We start from the raw sequence: 21,877 nt of genomic DNA on the forward strand, positions 1-21,877 counted from the left end.
GTCCCCGAGTCGCGTGCCCCCGGTGCTTCCTGGGCCGCCGACCCCGGGGCGCGCCCTAGTTCTTATCCTCGAGGAGCGCAAAACCTCGCGCACGGAGCTGGTTGATGCCTCCTCTCCGATCACTCTTCTGCCGAACCCCCTCCTCCCGTGTTTGCGCACCTTCGTGGGTTCCTGAAGGGACTGGCCGTGCGGGTGCCGTCCTGTTCCCCACAGCCGGCCCGCGCTGATAGCCAGGGGCCCGTGGCTGCCTTTCCCCCCGTTCCCGTCGCGAAGTCCTCGGGGTGGTCGGACTCTCCCTCCCTGAACCCCTGCTGGACTCTAGTCAAGAACGACTCCTCCCAGCGGGGCGGGCAGAGCTCGGGGAGAATCGGCGCGGCGGTGCAAGTGACCCCTGGTCCCCCGCCGCTTGGTTTTTATTTTTCTCCCTTCTTTTTCCCTCCCTTCCGCTCTCCCCTTTCTATTTTAAGCGATTTCTCACCAATGAATAGAACATGGGCACATGACTTACAAAAGAACGGATTTATAACGTAAAGTAAGCTTTCCTCCCACTCTAAGCCCCAGCTTGCATCTTTCCAAAAATACTGTTTAGCCCTGGCCGGTGTGGCTCAGTGTTGCTCACTGGTTAGAGCGTCGGCCTGTGCACTGACGGGTCGTGAGTTCGATTCCGGTCAAGGGCTTGTGCAGGAGGCAACCAATCTATGTGTGTCCCTCCTCCCCCTCCACTCTCTAAAAATCTGTGGAAAAAATATACTTGGGTAAAGAGTAACCAAAAAAAAAAAAATGCTGTTTGTATCCACACACAAAACTGTATACCTCCCTTTTTATACAAATGATAGCCTGTTAAACGTACTCTTCTGGGTATGTATCTTGGAGATCCTTCCATATCCCTGTACCGCAGTCTTTTTCACACCTGGGTACTAGTGCTGTAATTTACTTAATCAGCCCACTCTTACTGGACATTTAGGTCATTTCCAGTCTATTGTTTCCAATAGTGCTGCAGCGAATACTTTGAGCATTCAGTTAGCAGATACAGTCATGTGCTGCATGTGAGGCTAGGTGATTTCATTGTTGTGCAAGCATCATAGAGTGCATTTACACACACCTACATATTATAGCCTGCTACTATAATTGCATGTGCTGTACGTACTTTTATGTCACTGCCAGCATCACCACAAACCTTATGGGACCACCGTTGCATCTGCAGTTCATTGTTGATCAAAACATTGTTAAGTGGCTCATGACTGTACATAAAGCACTTCAGTGCGCCCGGGTCTGTTCAGAGTGTTTAGGATACATCACTGACCTCTGTCCTCATAGAGCTTACAATCCCAAGTGAGGAGACAGACGGTGAGTCATAGGCACACTGAGTGAGTAGATTATATGGTAAAGAAAGGTGTTACACGGTAAGTGCTATGGGGGAGCGGGGGACAAAGCAGAATGATAGACCTCAGTGTATAGGGCCGAAGGGCAGGTTGCAGGTTTATGTAAGATGGTCAGGATGGGCCGCCTTAATAAGGCCACATTTGAGCACAGCCTTGAAGGAAGAGAGCAGAGCATAGGGTAGAGGGCAGGGGCAGGCAGATGCCCTGAAGTGGGAGTGTGCCTGGTGTGTCCAAGGAGCAGTGATGCGGCACTGGGCCTGGAGTGTTTGTGCACACGTGTGAGTGTTATTGGCTAAATTTCCAGCAAAAGAATTTGGCCAAAGGAGTTGTTCGGATCCCTTTTGAAATCCCCTCACTTCGAAAGCCCAGGAGAAAACAGTGGCCATTCACTAAAGCAGGGGCGGCGAACCTTTGTTCTGCCAAGGGCCACTTGGGTATTTATAACGTCATTCTCGGGCCATACAAATTATCAACTGAAAAATTAGCCTGCTGTACTGGGTCAGACATTTAATTAACTCACCCCAATGCCTTGGCAGGGCCGGACCACATGATTTTTGTGGCCTTGTGCGCCCCGCCTTATACGGCAGGCCGATGTTCCTTACCCCTGCTCTACAGGAAGAACTATTAAATGCTGAGGAAGTAAAACTGAAGTAACTACAGAAACTACAAAGGGTTTAAAAAAAAAGGGAAAAAGTCCGTTTTCCTGTACTTAAAAAATCCTAGCGAGGACAAGAGGGAGATTTACTGAGCCCCATATTACCCCCACCCCCACCCCCACCCCAGGGTGACTGCTTTGATGGGCTGACGTGACTGGGAAGGCCCTTCGCCAGTTCCTTCCCTCTGCTCCCTTGTCTGCTTGGCAAGTTTCATCTTACCCTCTGTCCATGAAGCAGGCACACATGCCAGCTCTTTCATTTCAGTTTTCCTGGGCCCACCAGGGTCTGTTTTCCACTCAGTTCCAAGTTTTGATCTAATGACATTCACTTTCCAACTGATTGCAAAGCAAGGCAAAGATGACCCGTGAGATGCGGTTGTGAGAGACAGAGCGTGACCCCAGAGGGAAAATGAATGCAGTGGCCGATTGGAGCAGGAGGCGGTAACCACCCATGGGGGGTTAAGACATTCAGGCTAGACCTCAAGGATGAAAATAACACAGTAAAGCCCTCTACCCTTTACAAAAGCCAGGAGCAAGGCATTCTAGACTGTGAGCAGTAGGAACAAAGTTTGGCACTGCCTGAGGAGTGTGGGTAAGGGGCAGGCACCAGGCACAGACGGGAAAAGGAGGCTGGGCCTGAATGCGTGACAAGGCAGGCAGTGTTCTGTGAGGAGTAAGAGGTAAGTCATCAAAGGATGTTCTTACTGGGGGTGTGACAAGATGAGATTGTATTTTAGGAAATGACTGGGGCCAGGGTGAGTGATGCTTTGCGAGGAAGTAGAATTAAGCCAAGGAAACAAGTTGGTTCACTGTAGCAACCATCCTGCCAGGAGATGGAGACTTTCATTCAACCACTAAGCAAATATTTGCTGAACACTCACTGTGTGCTCAGTACCACTCTAGTTCCGGGGGGTGCACCAGTGAACAAGACAAGCATCCCTGCCCTCATGGAGCTCACATTCTACCAAGAGAGAGACTAATAAACAATTGGATAAGTGAAATACGTAGTGTGTTAGATGGTGATAAATGATAGAAAAATAAAGGGGCCAGGCTGGTGTGGCTCATTTTGCTGGAGTGTAAGTCCTGTGCACTGGAAGGTCTCAGGTTTGATTCCTGGTCCAGGGCACATACCTAGGTTGCAAGTTTGATCCCTGGTTGAGTTCAATCCTTGGTTGGGGTACATATGGGAGGCAAACCATTTATGAACCTCTCTCACATCGATGTTTCTCTCCCTCTCTAAAATCAAGTTTTTTAAAAAAGGAAAATAAAGGAAGGGGTATAAGGGTTATTGGGAGAAGGTTACAGTTTTTTAAAGGGTGGCCTGGTTCATTGCAGCATTATTTACAGTAGCCAAGATCTGGAAACAGCCCAAGTGCCCATCAGTAGATGAGTGGATAAAAAAGTTGTGGTACAGCCCTAACCGGTTTGGCTCAGTGGATAGAGCGTCAGCCTGCGGACTCAAAGGTCCCAGGTTCGATTCTGGTCAAGGGCATGTACCTTGGTTGTGGGCACATCCCCAGTAGGGAGTGTGCAGGAGGCAGCTGATCGATGTTTCTCTCTCATCGATGTTTCTAACTCTCTATCCCTCTCCCTTTCTCTCTGTAAAAAATCAATAAAATATATTTTTTAAAAAAGTTGTACATTTACACAATGGAATACTACTTAGCCGCAAAAAAGGAAATCTTACCTTTTGCAACAGCATGGATGGACCAGGAGATTATTATGCTAAGTGAAATAATCCAGTCAGAGAAAGACAAATAACATATGATCTCGAATGTGGAATCTAATGAACAAAATAAATTGATGAATAAAATAGAAACAGAGGCATAGGTACATGGAACAGACTGATAGCTATTAGAGGGGAGGGGGGTTGGAAGACTGGATGAAAGAAGGTGAAGGGATTAAGAAAAAAAAAACCCACAAAAAACCACACAGGCACAAGAAAACAAAACAAAAAACCCCACATAGTCACAGACAACAGTGTGGTCATAGCCAGTGGGAAAGTGGGGTCGGAGGAGGTAGAGGTGGTCAAAGGGGGAAAGGGGATGGAAAGAGATGTTGCTGGGGGCGATGGGCATACGATGCCGTGTGCAGATGATGCTTTGTTGAGTTATACGCTTGAAACCTGTATGGTTTTGTGAACCAATGTCACGGGAAAGGGGATGGAAAGAGACGTTGCTGGGGGCGATGGGCACACGATGCAGTGTGCAGATGATGCTTTGTTGAGTTATATGTTTGAAACCTGTATGGTTTTGTGAACCAATGTCACCCCAATAAGTAAAAAAGAGGGGCCATGGAGGGAAGCCTCATTGAGGTGACATTTGAGGACCCAAAGGAGGTTGGTGAATGTGAACACCAGCAGGGCAAAGGAGGAGGGGGTGGTTTGAGAGACATAGGAGGTAGGATCAATAGGACTCGGAGACAGTCAATAGGATGACAGGAGTGAGGGAGAAGGAGATTTTTATTCAGGTGACCCAGGACCACTGCAGACACCTGCCCCGGTGGCTCACTGCACAACCTGCCCAGTGCACACGGCAGCCTGGGTGTCCGAGGATGGTGATGCTGTTCACTTTTCCTCCTGTGGTTTTGTGAGGCGGTCATTCTCCCCATTTAGGTTGTAAGCTCCCTGAGATGATGACTGGCCCATCTCTTGAAACCTCCACATTGGCCAAGCCAAGTACTGAGCACATTCGAGGTGCTCAGTAAGTATCGCTGTTAGAAGGTGCTTTACACATCCTCAGCCCAGCCCTTAACCTTGGGCCTCAGCTCTACTCATTCTGGAGCTCCCAGTACCACCTCCGTGCTGCCTTTCCTACTGGATGCCAGGAGGTTGGCCACTCCAGAGTGGAAAGCCGACGGTCCATGAACAGGCCAGGCATGGTCCATGGTACAGGCCAGGCATGGTCCATGGAGGGTTGGGATTATGGGCTGAACAGTAGCCCTGGCCCTGTCAACTCTTGTGGCCCAGAGTGGTGTGTTTGTGAGTACGTCACACTTTCTCCCTTAAGTGTCCCTCATTCTTCAGTTTCTGATTGTCCAGGATCCCTTGGTCACCAGTGGGCATTGTCTAGGGACCCAGGGTGGCCTACCCGGGGGCATCTCTGATGCAGACGGTGGGGCAGCGGCAGGATGTTACTGGCTTCAGCCCCCGCTCCCCTCTTTCTCTCAGAGCTCAACGTGCCTCTTGCTGTGCCTTACCTGGACCAGCCCCCAACTCCACTCCACTTCTACCGGGACTGGGTCTGCCCCAACAGGCCCTGCATCATCCGCCACGCCCTGCAGCACTGGCCAGCCCTGCAGAAGTGGTCGCTCCCCTACCTCAGGTGGGGCCGCCCCGGGGGTGTGGGTGGTGCTCTGTGGCGTCTGAGCGAGGGCCGAATGTCCGAATGTCCGTTCTTCCAGAGCCGCGGCGGGCTCCACGGAGGTGAGCGTGGCGGTGACCCCGGATGGCTACGCGGATGCCGTGCGAGGGGACCGCTTTGTGATGCCCGCCGAGCGCCGCCTGCCCCTGAGCTGCGTGCTAGACGTACTGGAGGGCCGAGCCCAGCACCCAGGGGTCCTCTACGTACAGAAGCAGTGCTCCAACCTCCCCACCGAGCTGCCCCAGCTGCTGTCTGATCTGGAGCCCCACGTGCCCTGGGCCTCCGAGGCGCTGGGTGAGTGGAGATGGGGGACCTGCTTCTTTTCGTCACTGGTGACTTGGCCCACACTCTTGGCCCTACAGGGTCAGGTGCTGTGCACTGAACGCTCAAGTCCCCAGGCCTCAACTTCAGCTCAATGAATGGAAGATGGCTGCCCCTCACCAGTGGCCCGCCTCTGCCCTTTCCCTCTGCTCTCTCCCTGTTTCTTCTGGGTCCCTAGAAAGCTTGGCCAAGGCCCACCCACGTCCTGGCCCAGCATCGCTGTAAGGTGGTTACTTCAAGCCTCACCTTCAGGCCACCCTCCTAACTCTCCCTCTTCCCTCCCACCTGCAGGAAAGATGCCTGATGCTGTGAACTTCTGGCTGGGGGAGGCGGCTGCAGTGACATCATGTAGGTATCAGGTGGGGAGGAGACCAAGAGTGGAAGGTTGGGCCTTACGGAAGTTAGACTGACTTTCCTCTAAGATTTCTTCTGGGATTCTAGGCTCAGACGCAAGAGGGGGCCCCCTGGCAGCTCAGGAGGGGAAGGTACCCATAGCATTGGGGGTGAGGGCATTGTTTCTTCTACGTCCCTAGAAAGCTTTGCAAAGGCCATCTAGGTCAGGGGTGAACTCGGGGGAGCCCTGTTTGCTAGAATTCTCCTCAGTGGAGATGAGCCCAGGGCCTGGCAGGTGTCAGTCCCTGGAGGACAGAGATCAGAAATGCCTGCAACCCACCAGGCACCTTGGCACCCCCTCTCTGCTCTGGCGTGGCGTGCTCTTCTCTTACCCCACAAGCTGTCTTGGGGTGCCAGGTGTCCAGCATGGTTGTTTGCCCCTCCTGTGCCTGGCCCCTCACATCCCTCCCGGGGCCTCCTCTGTGTTGGCAGTGCATAAGGACCACTATGAGAACCTCTACTGTGTGGTCTCGGGAGAGAAACACTTCCTGCTGCATCCGCCCAGTGACCGGCCCTTCATCCCCTATGGTAAGGGGCTCGGCCTGCGGGGCTCTGGGGAGCAAGCAGCCCAAGGTGGAAGGGCCCTGGGCTGGCTGGTGCCCCAGCCTGAGGTGTGGACAGTGTCTCTACTGCACTGGGACTCCTGACCTTGCCCCTGTACCAGGGAACAAGCAAGTGGCTGTGGCCGGCAAATTGTAGGCCACCTGAGGGTCCCCACACCTTCCTCCCTCTGGTTTCAGAGATGTACACTCCAGCAACCTACCAGCTAACTGAAGCGGGCTCCTTTAAAATGGTGGATGAGGAGGCCATGGAGAAGGTGTGTGTCTTGTTCCTGGGCCCCAGGGAGAGGGAAGGGTGGGAACCTGGGCTCTGAGGAGCAGGCACAAAAGAGCTGGGGTGGTGGCACCTTGCTCTGAAAAACCCCTAAGTCTGGGGCCTCCCAGTGCTGAGCAGGACAGGGCCCATGGTGTTTACCTTTGGAAAAGATGGAATTAGAGGGCCTGGGGCTTCGAGCCTGTTCCCTGGCATCCGCTGTGTCCCCAGGTGCCCTGGATCCCACTGGACCCGTTGGCTCCAGATCTGGCTCGGTACCCCAGTTACAGCCAGGCCCAGGCCCTTCGCTGCACGGTGCGGGCTGGTGAGATGCTCTACCTGCCGGCCCTGTGGTTCCACCATGTCCGGCAGTCCCATGGCTGCATTGCTGGTGAGGACCTGCTCGGTCACCTGTGGCAGGGCATCTGGGAGGTGGGTCAGGGAGGCTGGAGGTCAGAAGGGGGACCCTCGTGCTCAGGTCTCGTTCTCCCTGCAGTGAATTTCTGGTATGACATGGAGTATGACCTCAAGTACAGTTACTTCCAGCTGCTCGACTCCCTCACGAAGGCCTCGGGCCTTGCCTGATGGAGGCCTGGTGAATGAATATTGCCCATGACAACTTGTGGAAAAGGTTGCGCCCCTCCCGGGCCAGGTCAATTCTAGAGGCAACGTGGAGTCAGAGTGTGCTGGCTCCCGGCCCAGCTCGGCTTGCGACCAGCTTTGCAGGATCTCTGGAGGCGGACCGGAGCAGGGGGTACCTGCAGTCCGGGCGTGGCTCACCGGTGAGGCAGCAGCCTGCACTGGAGGAGGGGTGAGGCGCCAGGTGCGGCACAGCCTCACCTCCGTGACCCTGGGTGAGTGAGTGCCTCGGAGCATTGGGGACCTGTCTGTAAGACAGATAATGACGGTTCCTACCTCCGGGTGTTGTGAGCACCGGAGATGGTATCTGTGAGGGCAGCAAGGCTGGCGCAGAGGAAAAGCTCAATAAAAGATGGCTGTGATTTGTGTGTGCCCAGTCTTCCTGGCTTTGTCTCATTCCCCAGCTCCAGGGCAGCTGCTGGGCTGTGGTGCCGAGAGGGGACAGAAGCCCCGCCCCTCCTGAGACTTCCTCTGTGGAAGGAGTGGGTCTCCGAGCTCAGACTCCCTCCCCACCAACCAGGCCCTGGGGATGGGAGCCCCCTTTCCCGACTGCCAGCCCAGAGGCCTCATCCCCCAGCACCAGCACAGGGCTGGGGCGGCCGCTTTGAAGGGCTGTTTCAAAGAACAAACCCCGCCCCTGCCAGGTCATGATGGGGCCTGGGGCATTCCTCGGGTTGGCCAACCACTTCAGCCGGACTGGGTATTCCTGTCACACTGGCATTGGGAGATTGCAAAAGGCCCTGTCATGGGGGGCACGGCTCTTCCGTTTGCTGCTGCTCTGGGCCCATCCCCTGCTTTCCAGACCTAAGTGGCTCCCGCAGACCCCACCTTCCAGTCTCTTTCTGCTCAGCCTCGGACAGCGAGCTCTCCTGGGGGCCCCCTTTCCAGGTGAGAGCTGGGAGAGCAGGGCGGGTGGGGTGGGCACAGATGCCGATGGCTGGAGAGGATGGGTCTTTGGGGTGTTGAGCCCCCACCACAGGGAGGCCAGTGGTTTCGTATGGGTTTAAGATGCTTCATTTCCTGTGCAGGTGGCTGGTCCAGGAAAGTGGGACTTGGGTGGAGCAGAGGCAGTGGGGAGGGACAAGGGAGGAGCTTGGAGCCAGCTGGGACATCCCTGGCTCTGGATTAAAGAGCTGACAGTCCTCAGTCCTCCGGCCACTGCCTGACATACCTGGTTCCGAGGACTCTCGGCCTCATGGCTCTGGCAAGACAGGTAGGGAACTGGGCTCCACTCTAACCCCTGGTCCCCCTGAGGCCTGGTTTTTGCTGTCTCAGCAGAGCTGTGGGCTTCTTGGACCAGGGTGGTGAGCAGACGCCAGGGAAGGGGCAGGGCGTTGGGATGAGGGACTGTCCTGAGTTCCTCCTGCCCGAGGGAGAGGCTCCAGGCAGAGCTCCCTGGCACCGTGGACGTGGGCCCTGGCAACGCAGTCCCAGTGCTGTCCCGGGGCCCCAGACGGAAGTGGCTGCTCTACTGCTCCTCTGACTCAGTTGCTTGGGGTGGGAGCCCAGGGCTGACACTGCTATTAGGTGAGCTTCCCCGGCCCTTCTCTGGACTCCGCCATCCATCAGGGCCCTCTCTGAGGCAGGACGCTCTCTGAGGCAGGGCTGGAGGCCAAAAGGAAGGGTTGGCTGGCACAGGTTTTCCCTGCTTGGCAACCTGCCAGGGTCACAGCCCAGACCCAGGGATCTGGGTTTAGATGGAGCTGCCTGAGGACCATTGTTAGCCGGACCTTGTAGGACCTGAAGGACTTGACCACCTGTGGGCAGTCTGATCTGGTAATTGCTGTCCCCACTTTAGTAGCCCATTTCCAGAACGGTGCCCTGGCCAGTGGTGGAGAGTGTGTGTGTGCGGGGGGTGGAAAAAAGGGGGGCGCAACTCAACCAGGGGGCGCAAGGCCTGACGGTCTCTTTCCTGCCCAAGACCAGCCTGGGCTGTTCGTCCAGGGTGAGCTGGGGAAGCGGGTGAAAGGAGACTTAGTAACAGGGCCCGGAAGCGGGTTCGTGTGGGATCGAGAGCACAGATCTGGAGCGCACCTGGTCCGATCCTGGCCCTGAACCTCGGGCAAGTGCCTACTTACCCTTCCTGTTTCGATTTCCTTGTGGGGTTGGTCATCTGGTGGTTGTGTGATTAGATGAGTTCATGTACAAAATGGGTCCAGAGCCGGCCAGAGCGCGTGGAAGCGTTGGCAGGGGTCGCCAGCAGCTACCAGCCTCTTTCCTTCTGGGCAGGGCTGGGCCTTTGGGTTCAGGACTGGGCCCCAGCCTCTCCTGAGGCCCTTGTCTCCTTTGGGTCTCGGCCTGCAGCAAACCTGTCCCTTTCTCTCTCCTCTGCAGGCAAAGGTGCCCGAGACTTGCCTGCTCACCATTCGTGTCCTACAGGCCCATGGCCTGCCCTCCAAGGACCTAGGTGAGTGCTGCCCAGGGCGGGGAACAGGCTGCAGTGGCGTTCGGAGTGGGCAGGGGCAGTGTGAAGAGAGGGGAGTAGGGCTGGGTGTGCAGGGGGGGCCTGGAGAGGGTGCCCAGGGGAGGACTGGAGGAAAGTCACAGTCGGGGCTCTGCCTCTGCTCTTCTGCCTCCGACCCAGCCCGTTCCTTGGTCTCCGGGTCTTCCGGGGCTGCCTGCGGTGGAGGGACAGGGCCTGTGGGGCCGGGCTGGACAGGGCTCCTGGCCGTCACCGGGTGCTTGTGCCTTCTTCCCACAGTGACCCCCCCTGACTGCTACGTGACTCTGTGGCTGCCCACTGCCTCCAGCCAGAGGCTGCAGACACGCACAGTGAACAACAGCAGAAACCCCATCTGGAATCAGAGCTTTCGCTTCCGCATCCACAGGCAGCTCAAGGTGGGCCTGGAGTCACCCGGCCCCTCTCACTGACCCCGTCCACGGCCACTGTCCCTCCCAACCCCTCATCCCGTCCCACCCTCCTTCCTGCAGCCCCTCCCTCTTCCCCTTCCAGAATGTTGTGCAGCTGCAAGTCTTCGACCAGGACCTTTTGACCAGTGATGACCCGGTGCTGTCGGTGCTGTATGACGTGGGGACGCTGCGGGTTGGGGAGTTCCGCCACGAGCGCTTCCTCGGGAGCCCTCAGGCAAGGCTGCGTCAGGGCCGGGGAGGGCGATGCTTGGGAGGGTGGCTGGTGTGTGGCCCTTCTCCTGTAGCTACAGTCCCCTGAGAAGCAGTCCCATCCCAACCCTCCTTCTGGACACCTGAGCCCAGGGCAGCTTTCTTGGGGCGGCCAGGGAGGGGCGGAGCAGCCCGGTGATGGACAGTCGCTGTCCACCACGGGTCCCGGCCCCAGCTGCGTCTGGGTTGGAACCTGCTCTCCCCCCATAACTTCCTCCTTCCCTCCCCTCACCCCCCACGCCCCCTTTACCCTTTCTAACTTGCTTCTTTCTCTGTCCAGGGTGAGGAGCAGCAGCTGGAAGTTGAATTTCGGCTGCAGAGTGTGTGAGTCGGGGGCCATGGGACAGTCCCGGGTGGGCGTGCTTCCTTCGGGAGGGACGGGGTGCAGGGCACTAGAGCTGACCCCACCCCTGGGGGACATCCAGCGGGAGAGGAGGAATGCCCGGCTTCCTTGGGGGGCACCTGGGAACCTGGACCCCCGCTTAGGGTCGCTGGGGGCTCTTTTCAGGACCGACTGTGCCGAGCGGCTGGTCAGCAATGGCATCCTGGTGGTGAGTCTAGAACCCCTCCCTGCAGCCACCTGCTAGTCCTCCTCCCCGAGCTTCAGGCCCACCATGGGGGTCGGGGGCGGAGGTGGATGGGGGTCCCTGGGATTTCAGTTCCTCAGGAGGATACAACCTCAGGGAGTGTTTGGTGCCTCAGGCCAAGGAAATAAAGGGCTGAGGAGCAAGAACCAGGGTGCTGGGCGGGTGGGAGCCTCTGACAGGCGGTGTTTACGTCGGGGGCTCTCTCATGTCAGGCCCGGGAGCTCTCCCGCTTGCACATTCGACTGGAGGAGGCTGGGGACCAGAAGGGTGAGTCCCTGACCCCCTGCAAGAGCCCTCAGCCCTTTCTAAGGGGGCCTTGCACTAGATGCCCTTTGCCCTCAGGCGGGAGCAGGGGTTGGGGGGCTACTTCATGCTGGGGCTTCCCCCCTTGTTCCTCAGGGGGGCTGCGGAGGGGGCGTTCCATCTCCAGCCTCATCCTGGGCCAGACGCCCATCTCAGTGCAGGGAGGGAAGTGTCCGAGGCCCCGTAGGCAAGACCAGGGCCTCTGTGGGCTCAGGTCCTGTTCCCAGCCTTTCTGCTCGTTCCTGTTTCCAGGGTCAGAAGGCAGAGTTCAGCTTGTGGTCCCCGGGTCCTGCGAGGGTCCCCAGGAGGCCTCAGTGGGCACTGCCTCCCGCTTCCACTGCCTGGCCTGCTGGGAGCCGGAGCTGAGCATCCACCTGCAGGCATGTGCCGTGGCTCCGTGAGGCTGCAGAGCCTTTCCCTCCTGCCCTCAGCACCTGCTCCCACAGTCCCGCTGCTCACCTTGAGCCCCCGGCCCCTCTGGGAAGAGTCAGCCCCTCTGGGAAGGGTCAGCCCCCTGGGAAGGGTCAGGCCCACTGGGAAGGGTCAGGCCCACTGGGAAGGGTCAGCCCCCTGGGAAGGGTCAGCCCCACTGGGAAGAGTCAGCCCCCCTGGGAAGAGTGTGAGGCTGACGTTGGCCTCGTGGCCCCCTCCTGCTGTCCCTGGCTCTCCCAGCAGCACTTGGTGGAGTCCTTGCGGGGAAGGAAGGGTAGAGAGTCTTAGTTCCTCTTTCATGCTCCTGCAGGATGCCCCCCAGGAGCAACTGAAGGTGCCCCTGAGGGCCCTGCCCTCTGGCCAAGTGGTGAGACTCGTCTTCCCTACGTCCCAGGTACTGGTCACCGGAGGAAGGAAGCCAGTGGCACAGGCAGGGCCGGCTCAGGCCTTGAAGGGCTGGCCTGCGTCAGTAGCAGCTCTGCCCTCGAGCCACACCCTGGATAAGTGCTGGACCAGGCCCTGGGGCAGGTCCTCTGAGCCTCCCTGCTTCAGGTGTCAGGCCCGGCCCCCGGGAGATGGCTGTGGGCCCAAGGGAGCATGGGGACATCGTGGGGTGTGGCTCGGGCTGGGATGAGAGGAACAGGTGGCCCACCTTTGTGACTGGAGCATTCATGTTTTCAGGAACCACTGATGAGGGTGGAGCTGAAAAAAGAAGAAGGGTGAGAGTCCGGGCTGGGCACTGGGACAGGTCAGGGGGGAAAGCAGCTGGGACAGGCCGATGGTCAGGCACTCCGCCTGGAGGAACAGCGAGGAGCGAGGTGGGGGGGCTCCCACGGCGGAGCACACCGTGTGGGAGCCTGAGCAGACAAGGGCTCTTTTTCACATTTTGCTTTAGTTGGAGGGGTGTGTGCCTAGCCCTGTGCCTGGCACTTAGGAGGCACTTGATAAACGTTTGGTTGGAAAACAGGTGGGAGGCGAGGAGAGTGATTTGAGGCACAGAGAGGGCAAGGAAAGGAGAGGAGAGGAGAGAATGGCGCCACTTCGGGGGGCAGTCATTGTCGGGGGGCCTTAGCTGACCTTCACGAGACCAGGAGTCACGAGGAGAGAATGGCACCACTCAGGGGGCAGTCATTGTGGGGGGCCTTAGCTGACCTTCACGAGACCAGGAGTCACATGCCTGCTCACCACGAAGCGGTGGGAACACTGGTTTCCGTCCCCTCTGGAGTCGCTTTTGAGTGGGTGAGGGAGAGAGGCTGAGAGGAGGAAGTGGGTTGGGTCCGACCAGGGGCCTGTCTGCACCTGGGACTCTGAGGGGCCTCTTTAGTCACCAGTGAGTCCTCTACTACATTCCCCGTGTGTCCTCGCATGGGGCTGGGTCCCCCGCTCCCCCTCACATCCGCACGTGTCACACTTCTGCCAGGACACAGAGGAGAGGCGAGAGAGGGGAGAGCAGAGGAGGGAAGAAACAGCAGTGCGCATTTCAGGGAGGCAGACCCAGCTTCCTCTCTCTGACGAGGCCAGGCGCTGCCTCATGGTCCCTTTCCACGCAGACCGAAGGAGCTGGCCGTGCGGCTGGGCTGCGGGCCCTGTGCTGAGGAGCACGCCTTCCTGAGCAGGAGGAAGCAGATGGTGGCCAAGGCCCTGAAGCAGGCCCTGCGGCTGGATGGAGACCTGCCCGAGGATGAGGTCTGAGGGCTGGGCCGGATGGGGCAGGCATCCTCGGGCTTGCTCGGCCCGGAGCCCGGTGCTGAATGCTGGAACTGGGGTTCCCTAACCAAACGCGCTGGTGCCGGCCGGCTCTCCCTGCCCATGCTTCCTGCCCTCTCTCTTGTTATCAGGAGCTTGGTCACATCAGATATGGAGCTTGCATGAGACACTTGGCGATTTAAGCTGGATGGGGCAGGTGTCCTCGGGCTTGCTCGGCCCAGAGCCCGGTGCTGAATGCTGGAGCTGGGGGTCCCTAACCAAACGCGCTGGTGCCGAGCCGGCTCTCCCTGCCCATGCTTCCTGCCCTCTCTCTTGTTATCAGGAGCTTGGTCACATCAGATATGGAGCTTGCATGAGACACTTGGCGATTTAAGCTGCCCACTGGGCTAGCTTTCCTTCTCGTCGTTTCTTGATCCTTGGCCTGTCCTAGGTGGTGAGGCTGGGCCTGGTCTGACCGATCAGTAAGACGTACATACAGCCTGCGGGCTGCCTGCGGGCCTGGGATGGTCCCTGGGGGTTCAGGTCAGCTCTGGCATCTCCTAGAGAGACGCCTCTCTGTGGGAGAGGATGAGGGGCTACAGGGGAGATGGCCCTGGAGCTCCCAGAAAGTGACCACCAGACTACTAAGGGGTTAGAGGTGAGGAGATGAGGCCTGGAATTGTCTGGCCCGTTTTCCCTGAAGTTCTTAAAATCAGACAGTCCTGACCCTCAGGAGGCTACTTCTGACTAGACCCTCCTCAGCAGGCCTGACTAGAACCGTCCCCAAGAGCCCTGATTAGATCAAGAGCCCTGATTGATTTCAGAGAGGAAGGGAGAGGGAGAGAGAGAGAGAAACATCAATGACAAGAGAGAATCATTGATTGGCTGCCTCCTGCATGCCCCCGACTGGGGATAGAGCCAGCAACCCGGGCATGTTCCCTTGACCGGAATCCAACCCAGGACCCTTCAGTACACAGGCCAATGCTCTAACCACTGAGCAAACCCGGTTAGGGCCTGATTAGATTTTGAGCAGCCTTAGCTGTGGGCGAGCTGAGAGGCCCCTGCGTTACTATTTTCTCTTCCTGTGGCTTGGCCTTCCCCCTCCCTAAGGCCTCTCTCTCTCGCTCTCTCTTTTTTTAAATGTATTTTTATTGATTTCAGAGAGGAAGGGAGAGGGAGAGATAGAAATATCAATGATGAGAATCATTGATCAGCTGCCTCCTGCACACCCCCTACTGGGGATCGAGCCTGAAATCCTGGGCATGTGCCCATACTGAGAATCGAATCTTGACCTCCTGGTTCATCGGTCAGTGGCTTAACCACTGAGCACACCTGCTGGGCCCTGGGGCCTCTCTGAGCCTGGCTGCCTCTCTTTCAGGTCCCAGTGGTAGCTGTTATGGCCACTGGTGGTGGGATCCGAGCAATGACTTCCCTGTATGGGCAGCTGGCCGGCCTGAGGGAGCTGGGCCTCTTGGATTGCGTCTCCTATGTCACAGGCGCCTCGGGATCCACCTGGTGAGCTGGCGGCAGGTGGGGTGCAGAAGCCTGGGGGTGACTGGCTGGGTTGTGGCAGGGGGTGCAGTGGTAAGGCTCTTAGACTGCACAGGCCTCTCTGACCAAATGGGAGGGGCCAAGAGAATGCGCGTGCCAGAGAGGAACGCACTCGGGGGCCCTGGGAGGGCGCCTGCCAGGCTGCCTTCCCAGACCAGAGCCCAGCAGGGTCCTTGAGTGATGGTCCCGGCTTTGGCTTTCCCAGGGCTTTGGCCAACCTCTACGAGGACCCAGAGTGGTCTCAGAAGGACCTGGCAGGGCCCACTGAGCTGCTGAAGACCCAGGTGACCAAGAGCAAGCTGGGTGTGCTGGCCCCCAGCCAGCTGCGGCGGTACCGGCAGGAGCTGGCCGAGCGTGCCCGCCTGGGCCACCCGGCCTGCTTCACCAACCTGTGGGCCCTCATCAACGAGGCGCTGCTGCATGATGAGGTGTGGGCAGGGTGCAGCCTGGGGAGCGGAGTGGGTGGCCAAAGCCGCGGCGAGGTCCAGAGGTGGGAGCAACCCTGGGCAGCAGGGGTGGGGGGGCTCAGGCACCAGGAAGCCATGGCTTTAGGTTCAGATCATCTCCCCACCCCTGCTCCAGCCCCATGACCACAAACTCTCAGACCAGCGGGCAGCCCTGGGTCGCGGCCAGAATCCTCTGCCCATCTACTGTGCCCTCAACACCAAGGGGAGGAACCTGACCACCTTTGAGTTTGGAGGTGAGGAGCCTGGAGCTGAGACCCCTGCTTTCGTGGTTGGTGGGTGAGGGGTAGCTGGGCCTGTGTGTGGGAGGTGGGTACTATACCCACTCTTCTGGGCCTGGCCCCATGCTTTCCAGAGACTGTCATTCAGGCTTTGGGATGCGGGCAAGGGCCTTGGGCATCAAGCCCAGGTGCCAGTCATAAGGCTGAGCCTCAGGTCACCAGGCTGCCCTGGTGTGAAACTGGTGGATACGTTGGTACCGAGGGTCCTCAGGCTCTGGGCCCCGTGGTAAGGCTGTGTGCCTCCTCACAGAGTGGTGTGAATTCTCCCCCTACGAGGTCGGCTTTCCCAAGTACGGCGCCTTCATCCCCTCCGAGCTCTTTGGCTCCGAGTTCTTCATGGGGCGCCTGATAAAGCAGCTTCCTGAGTCTCGCATCTGCTTCCTGGAAGGTGAGGAGGTTGGAAGGCTGAGGAGCTGGGGCAGCAGGGAGAACGGGCCTGGGGGTGGGGTTTGGGGTGGGGGTGGGCCTTGACCTTCCCAGTTCGGTCACTGAGACGTTTCCTGGCCCAGGACCGGCCTTGGGGAAGGTTCAGGTTGTGACGGGGTGGAGGACTCTCCCCGCGTGTCCCCTGTTCAGGTATCTGGAGCAACCTGTATGCAGCCAACCTCCAGGACAGCTTATACTGGGCCTCTGAGCCGAGCCAGTTCTGGGACCGCTGGGCACAGGACCAGGCCAGCCTGGGTAGGTGCCTTCTCCTTGTAAGGATGCGGTGGGGCAGACAGTGGGGCTGTATGTGAGGGACTGTGGACTCTCGGGCCTTTGGGAGTCCACAGAGGCTGGAGTAAAGGCCCAGGGGTACCATTTCCTGAATGACACCCCACTTCCTCCCCTCTTGACTGTGCAGACAAGGAGCAGGTCCCCCTTCTGAAGATAGAGGAGCCTCCCACGGTGGCTGGCAGGATAGCCGAGTTCTTCACTGACCTTCTGACACGGCGCCCACTTCCCCAGGCCACCCACAACTTCCTGCGTGGCCTCCATTTCCACAAGGACTATTTCCAGCATCCTCACTTCTCCAGCTGGAAAGGTGCCTGCCTTCTCCCCCATCTCAGCTCTCCAGAGTCATCCCATGGCCACCTGAGCCTTGGTCCAGATACCCACCTCGTAACACCTCATCCCCATGCCCTTTGAGCTCAGTTCCCTGGGCTGCTTGGAGTCGGAGCCCCCTTTTCTCTCCTTATGTTGGGGATCAGGGCCTCCGGAAGTGGAGGTGTTGCTTTGGTGAGAGCAGGGCCGGAGGGCAGGGTCTCCACCAGCAGCAAGGAGCTGTCATTAGGCCCGAAGGGTTGGTGCCCTGAGCCCCTGTGACAGCTGCTTCACCCCATCCCCCAACCTTTCCAGCCACCAAACTGGACGGGCTCCCCAACCAGCTGACACCTGCAGAGCCCCACCTTTGCCTGCTGGATGTCGGCTACTTTATCAACACCAGCTGCCCGCCCCTCCTGCGGCCCACACGGGACGTGGACCTCATCTTGTCGCTGGATTACAACCTCCACGGAGCCTTTCAGGTGGGCTGCCGGCAGGCTTGGGGGGCAGTGGGCAACCCCAGGCCTGGCCTGCCTTCCTGGCTTATGCCCCTAGGGCCATCTGCTCTGGAGTCCAGTGTCTGGCCCCTTAGGGGCTGTGACAGTGACACCGTGTGATTGGGAAACTGAATTCATAGGATCCACAACCAAGGGAACTCAGCTGCTCAGGAAGTGGGGGCGATGGGAACTGGCAAGGTGGCTAAATGTGTTTTACATTTGGGCCCCTTTGGCTGCTCCCCACCCCCGGTTGGTCCCTGCTTTGAGTTTCTGTGCTGGTCCAGGGAAGGTTTTTTCCTCCCAGTTGCAGTATCCGGGGCTTTGTTAGCTTTGTTCAGGTGAGCCCAGTGGAAGGCTGTCAGATTTAGAGCGTTTTTCCATCTCGCCTGGCTCCGCTGGGTCCACCAGAGTCTGCCTTGGCCTCTGGGCACGAAGTCCCGAGTGTCGGGGGACCTCCACGCTCAGTCAGCCCGCTGTTGAGGACACTGGGCAGCCCTTGGGCCGGTCTCACTGATGCCACTCCGCCCGCCTTGCAGCAGCTGCAGCTCCTAGGCCGGTTCTGCCAGGAGCAGGGGATCCCATTCCCACCCATCTCGCCCAGCCCCGAGGAGCAGCGCCGGCCTCGGGAATGCCACCTGTTCCTGGACCCCGACCGCCCCGAGGCCCCGGCCGTGCTGCACTTCCCCCTGGTCAACGACTCCTTCCGGGAGCACTCGGCCCCTGGTGAGCCACCGTCGGCCGCTCCTGCGTCCACCTCCATCCTTTATGCCTTGTTGAAGGCGACCCCAACCCCTCCCCCCAGTGCGTTTCCTTCATGCCTGGCTGCACTCTTTCCCCATCAGGGGTCCGCCGGACAGCTGAGGAGAAGGAGGCTGGGGAGGTGAACCTGTCTTCATCCAACTCCCCCTACCACTACTCGAAGGTGACCTACAGCCAGGAGGACATGGACAAGCTGCTCCACCTGACGCATTACAACATCTGCAACAACCAGGAGCAGCTGCTGGTGGCCCTGCGGGAGGCCGTGCAGCGGCGGAGGCAGCGCAAGCAGCGTGGCCCCAGTGACGGCGGCACCCTGGCCGGGGGCTCCAGCCCCTGACTTTCAGGCTCACTCCCCATCTGTCCGGCTGCTCTGGTTAAGTGGGGCAGAGACCGCCATCGCCAGGTGTTCCAGAACCTCTGGGGGTGTGGATGGCCCCGTCGGAGGCCCCAGCCCTGTGAGGGGCTCCCCCACGGTATGTACCCAGCACCACCCAGATGTGGCACTGAAGTCACCAGCAGGCCTGCCACAGACACCTCCGGGTAGGTCGAGCCTTCTGAACGGGCTGGAGCCTGGTCCCTGAGATGCGGGCGGAGACGGCTTCCTTTTAGTAAGGGGAAGATTCTGTGTCAGCCGGGGGTGGAGCTGGGGAGCCCAGAGCAGCACCGACCAGATTTGTGTGAGGGCTCAAAGCCCGTGACCTTGTCTGTCCTCCCTTCCCTGTTACCTTGAGTAGTTGTACAGCGTAAAATAGAGCGCTTTCTCTATCATGTGAGGCTCATACAAATGTGAGGCGTTATTGAGGTTCTGTCATTGCTGCCGAGAAGGGACGTGTTATTGCAGCTCTTGACCAGATTTGTGTGAGGGCTCAAAGCCCATGATCTTGTCTGTTCTCCCTTCCTTGTTACCTTGAGTAGTTGTACAGCAGAAAATAGAGCACTTTATCACAGAGGCTCATACAAATGTGAGGCGTTATTGAGGTTCTGTCATTGCTGCCGAGAAGGGACGTGTTATTGCAGCTCTTGGTTACACAGGGCAAAGACTGGTTTAAGAAACAAGATGTTTTCCTGGTTGGTGGCTCAGTGGTTAGAGCGCCAGCCCTCAATTGAAGGTTTGGTTCCCAGTCAAGGGCACGTACCTGGCTGCAGGCTCGATCCCTGGCCCTGGGCAGGGTGCAGGTGGGAGGCCACCAATGTCCTGTCTCCTCTCCCTCCCTCCCTTCCACTCTCTAAAAAAAATCAGTGGAAAAACTGTCCTCGGGTGGTAGGATTAACAACAACAACAAAAAGATGTCTCCCCAGCCACCTCCTGGCGCTAGCGAGTCAGCATGGGCTTCCCCTGAAAGGTGGGTCATCTGCTCCCGGCGCCCTTTCTAAGCAGGCGGGAGGTCTCTGCTGCAGCCTGGCCCTGCCCAGATGAGCACACTTGAGGGCAGTGACAGTCCTCACCTGGTCAGGGACCTCGGGCTGTGGTCGTGGACTCAGTCAGGGCTGCTTCCTGTCCCACAGTAAGGTGGCCAGACCTGGGGCCAGATGAGCCAGCTGTGGTCCGGGGGACCTGTCTGTTCCTGAAGTCAGGAGGGCCCTGGTGGCAGAGTCTCATTCTGGGGCCTAGAGGGTGTCCTCACTTCTGTCCCTGAGGTTTGGTGGTACCTCAGGATTTGCTTCAGGGCCCAGACCTGTGGAGAGAACAGGAGGCAGAGTGACTGTAGGGCCTCGTGACCCCAGAATCTTCTCCACACATTCGTGCCTCAGGCTACTGGCCTCCCTGGGAACACCCACCTCCTCCTAACATCCATGTGGGATGGGTACTGGGAGCCAACAGGCAGCTGCAGGAGTGACCAGGTGTGTGAGGTGGATGGGAGATGACCGGTTCTCATTGCCTCTGTCCTGGGTGGATGGCTAGAGTCACAGAAGAAATGGCAGCCTTAGAAGCCACACCTCACCTGAATCATAAATTGGAATCAGTGGGCCCTGCAGGAGTGTGACTGGATAATGTACCGGAGACCACAGTTGTTCTGCCTCCCGTTACGCTGTGAGTCTCCCCAGCATGAGCTGTGTAGCTGCGGGTCTCTGTGTATTTGTCTCTGTGTGTGGGTCTCGGGGTCTGTCTGCTGACAGCCTGACTCCTGGTCTCTCTAGGAGCAGGGTCCTAGGACTGGGGAAGGCAGAGCGGATGGGGCAGAGAGCAGGGACAAGAGCAAGGGTGCAGGAGGGTCTGGCTGTCCTGCCAACAGGCCCCGTCTTGGCGAGGAGGAGGAGAACAGAGAATGAGGGGTATGTGGTCCCAGGTGACAGAGCCAGGCCGCATTCCAGCCTGTGCCAAGGTACCCGGGTGCCCCGCACCTCGGGTCTGGCCTGAGCAGGAAAGGTGGTGGGAGCCGCCTGCGGGAGCTCCCAGGGCTGTGGGTGGCCGTCGGTGAATACGGGCGTCTCCCTCAGCGAGGAGGGTGGGGGACAGCCATGAGATCTATGGAAAGGGAGCCTCATGACCCTGATTCTACTGGCACAGTTGAGAATGAGCCAGGGGTTTGCACCAGATGGGGTGGGTGGTCAAGGGTCTCAAACATGGTGTTACTCCCTCCACTGGCAGTCTCAGCTCTGAGAGGGTGCATCTGTGCTGGTCCTGGAGGCTCAGGATGCCCACCCACACACCCAGGTGCCCTGCCTGCGTGGCGTAGTTACTCCCTCCACTGGCAGTCTCAGCTCTGAGTCTCAGCTCCGAGAGGGTGCATCTGTGCTGGTCCTGGAGGCTCAGGACGCCCACCCACACACCCAGGTGCCCTGCCTGCGTGGCGTGGCCGTGCTGGGCGCCTCCTCCGTGTACTCAGCCAGGGAGTCCAGAGGTCTGGGTCTGAGCTCTGGGCGTAGACTGTGGGCTGCAGAGCAAGAGAATACCGGTCAGCCCCAGGCTAGATGCTCGGCCAGCTGCAGACGGAGTCCTGCACGCTCCCTCCTATGGTCTGAATACCCCCCTTCCTCCGCCCAAGGTGATACTAGTAGGAGGAGGGACCTTTGAGAGGTGACTAGGTCATGAGGGTAGAGCCCTTATAAAGGACCCGGAGAGCACCCTCGCCCTTTCCACATGTAAGCACAGTCAGAACGTACCACCTGCAACCGGAAGACGCCCTCACCAGACACCCAGTCTGCCGGCACCTTGATCTTGGACTGCCCAGCCTCCAGGACTGTGAGAAATAAATGTTGGTTATAACCTACCCAGCGTGTGGTATTTTTGTTGTAGCAGCCTGAACAGACTAAGATGTCCCTGCGTCTGGAGCTCCCTGTGCACTGAGAATTGTCCATGTGGGGGTGCTGCACAGCCATGCACCCGGTTTCCCCGAGCACATCCCGCCTCTTAGAAGGCTAAAGATTGGCGGGCTAACAAAGGCTCAGTCGGAAGGAGATTCAAGTCCCTGTGGGATTCTGGAAGGACATCTCAGGGAGATCCCAGGGGGACAGACAGTGTGAGGAACGAAGCCAGGAGCCCAGCGAGACGGGGGAGCAGGAAGGGGCTCCTGGGAGAGCCCCAGCAGCTTCAGGACATGCCCTGAACACACTCCCTCCGTGCAGAGGGTCCCGGGGCTGCTTTCTCTGCATCCCTCCTGTTAGCGC

General features: G+C 58.5%; 1 protein-coding gene across 5 annotated transcripts; it reads left to right on the plus strand.

Annotated features, from left to right (window-relative positions):
• The first annotated feature begins 1,941 nt into the window (after nt 1-1,941).
• On the plus strand, nt 1,942-19,053 carry LOC102239879 (jmjC domain-containing protein 7). Of its 5 annotated transcripts, none has more exons than XM_014534825.1 (25): nt 1,943-2,478; nt 5,207-5,360; nt 5,440-5,693; nt 6,012-6,068; nt 6,546-6,641; nt 6,854-6,930; nt 9,900-9,972; nt 10,267-10,403; nt 10,519-10,650; nt 10,966-11,009; nt 11,194-11,236; nt 11,485-11,539; nt 11,828-11,955; nt 12,318-12,401; nt 12,689-12,726; nt 13,558-13,693; nt 15,072-15,208; nt 15,450-15,672; nt 15,827-15,944; nt 16,240-16,377; nt 16,566-16,670; nt 16,834-17,013; nt 17,328-17,494; nt 18,049-18,232; nt 18,352-19,053. In XM_014534825.1, the coding sequence occupies exons 1-25, from the start codon at nt 2,451-2,453 to the stop codon at nt 18,603-18,605; spliced, it is 3,042 nt and encodes a 1,013-aa protein (XP_014390311.1). In that variant the 5' UTR covers nt 1,943-2,450; the 3' UTR covers nt 18,606-19,053. The 5 variants fall into 5 exon arrangements, with proteins under 5 accessions (XP_005860347.1, XP_014390311.1, XP_014390310.1 ...); XM_014534824.1 differs by having other exon boundaries at nt 1,945-2,478; nt 18,046-18,232; XM_014534827.1 differs by lacking the exons at nt 1,943-2,478; nt 5,207-5,360; nt 5,440-5,693; ... (1 more) ...; nt 6,546-6,641; nt 6,854-6,930 and adding exons at nt 8,396-8,453; nt 8,697-8,778 and having other exon boundaries at nt 18,046-18,232.
• Nucleotides 19,054-21,877: the final 2,824 nt, after the last annotated feature.

This window comes from Myotis brandtii, unplaced genomic scaffold (genome assembly GCF_000412655.1).
Source record: "Myotis brandtii unplaced genomic scaffold, ASM41265v1 scaffold133, whole genome shotgun sequence".
Lineage (NCBI taxonomy): Eukaryota > Metazoa > Chordata > Mammalia > Chiroptera > Vespertilionidae > Myotis > Myotis brandtii.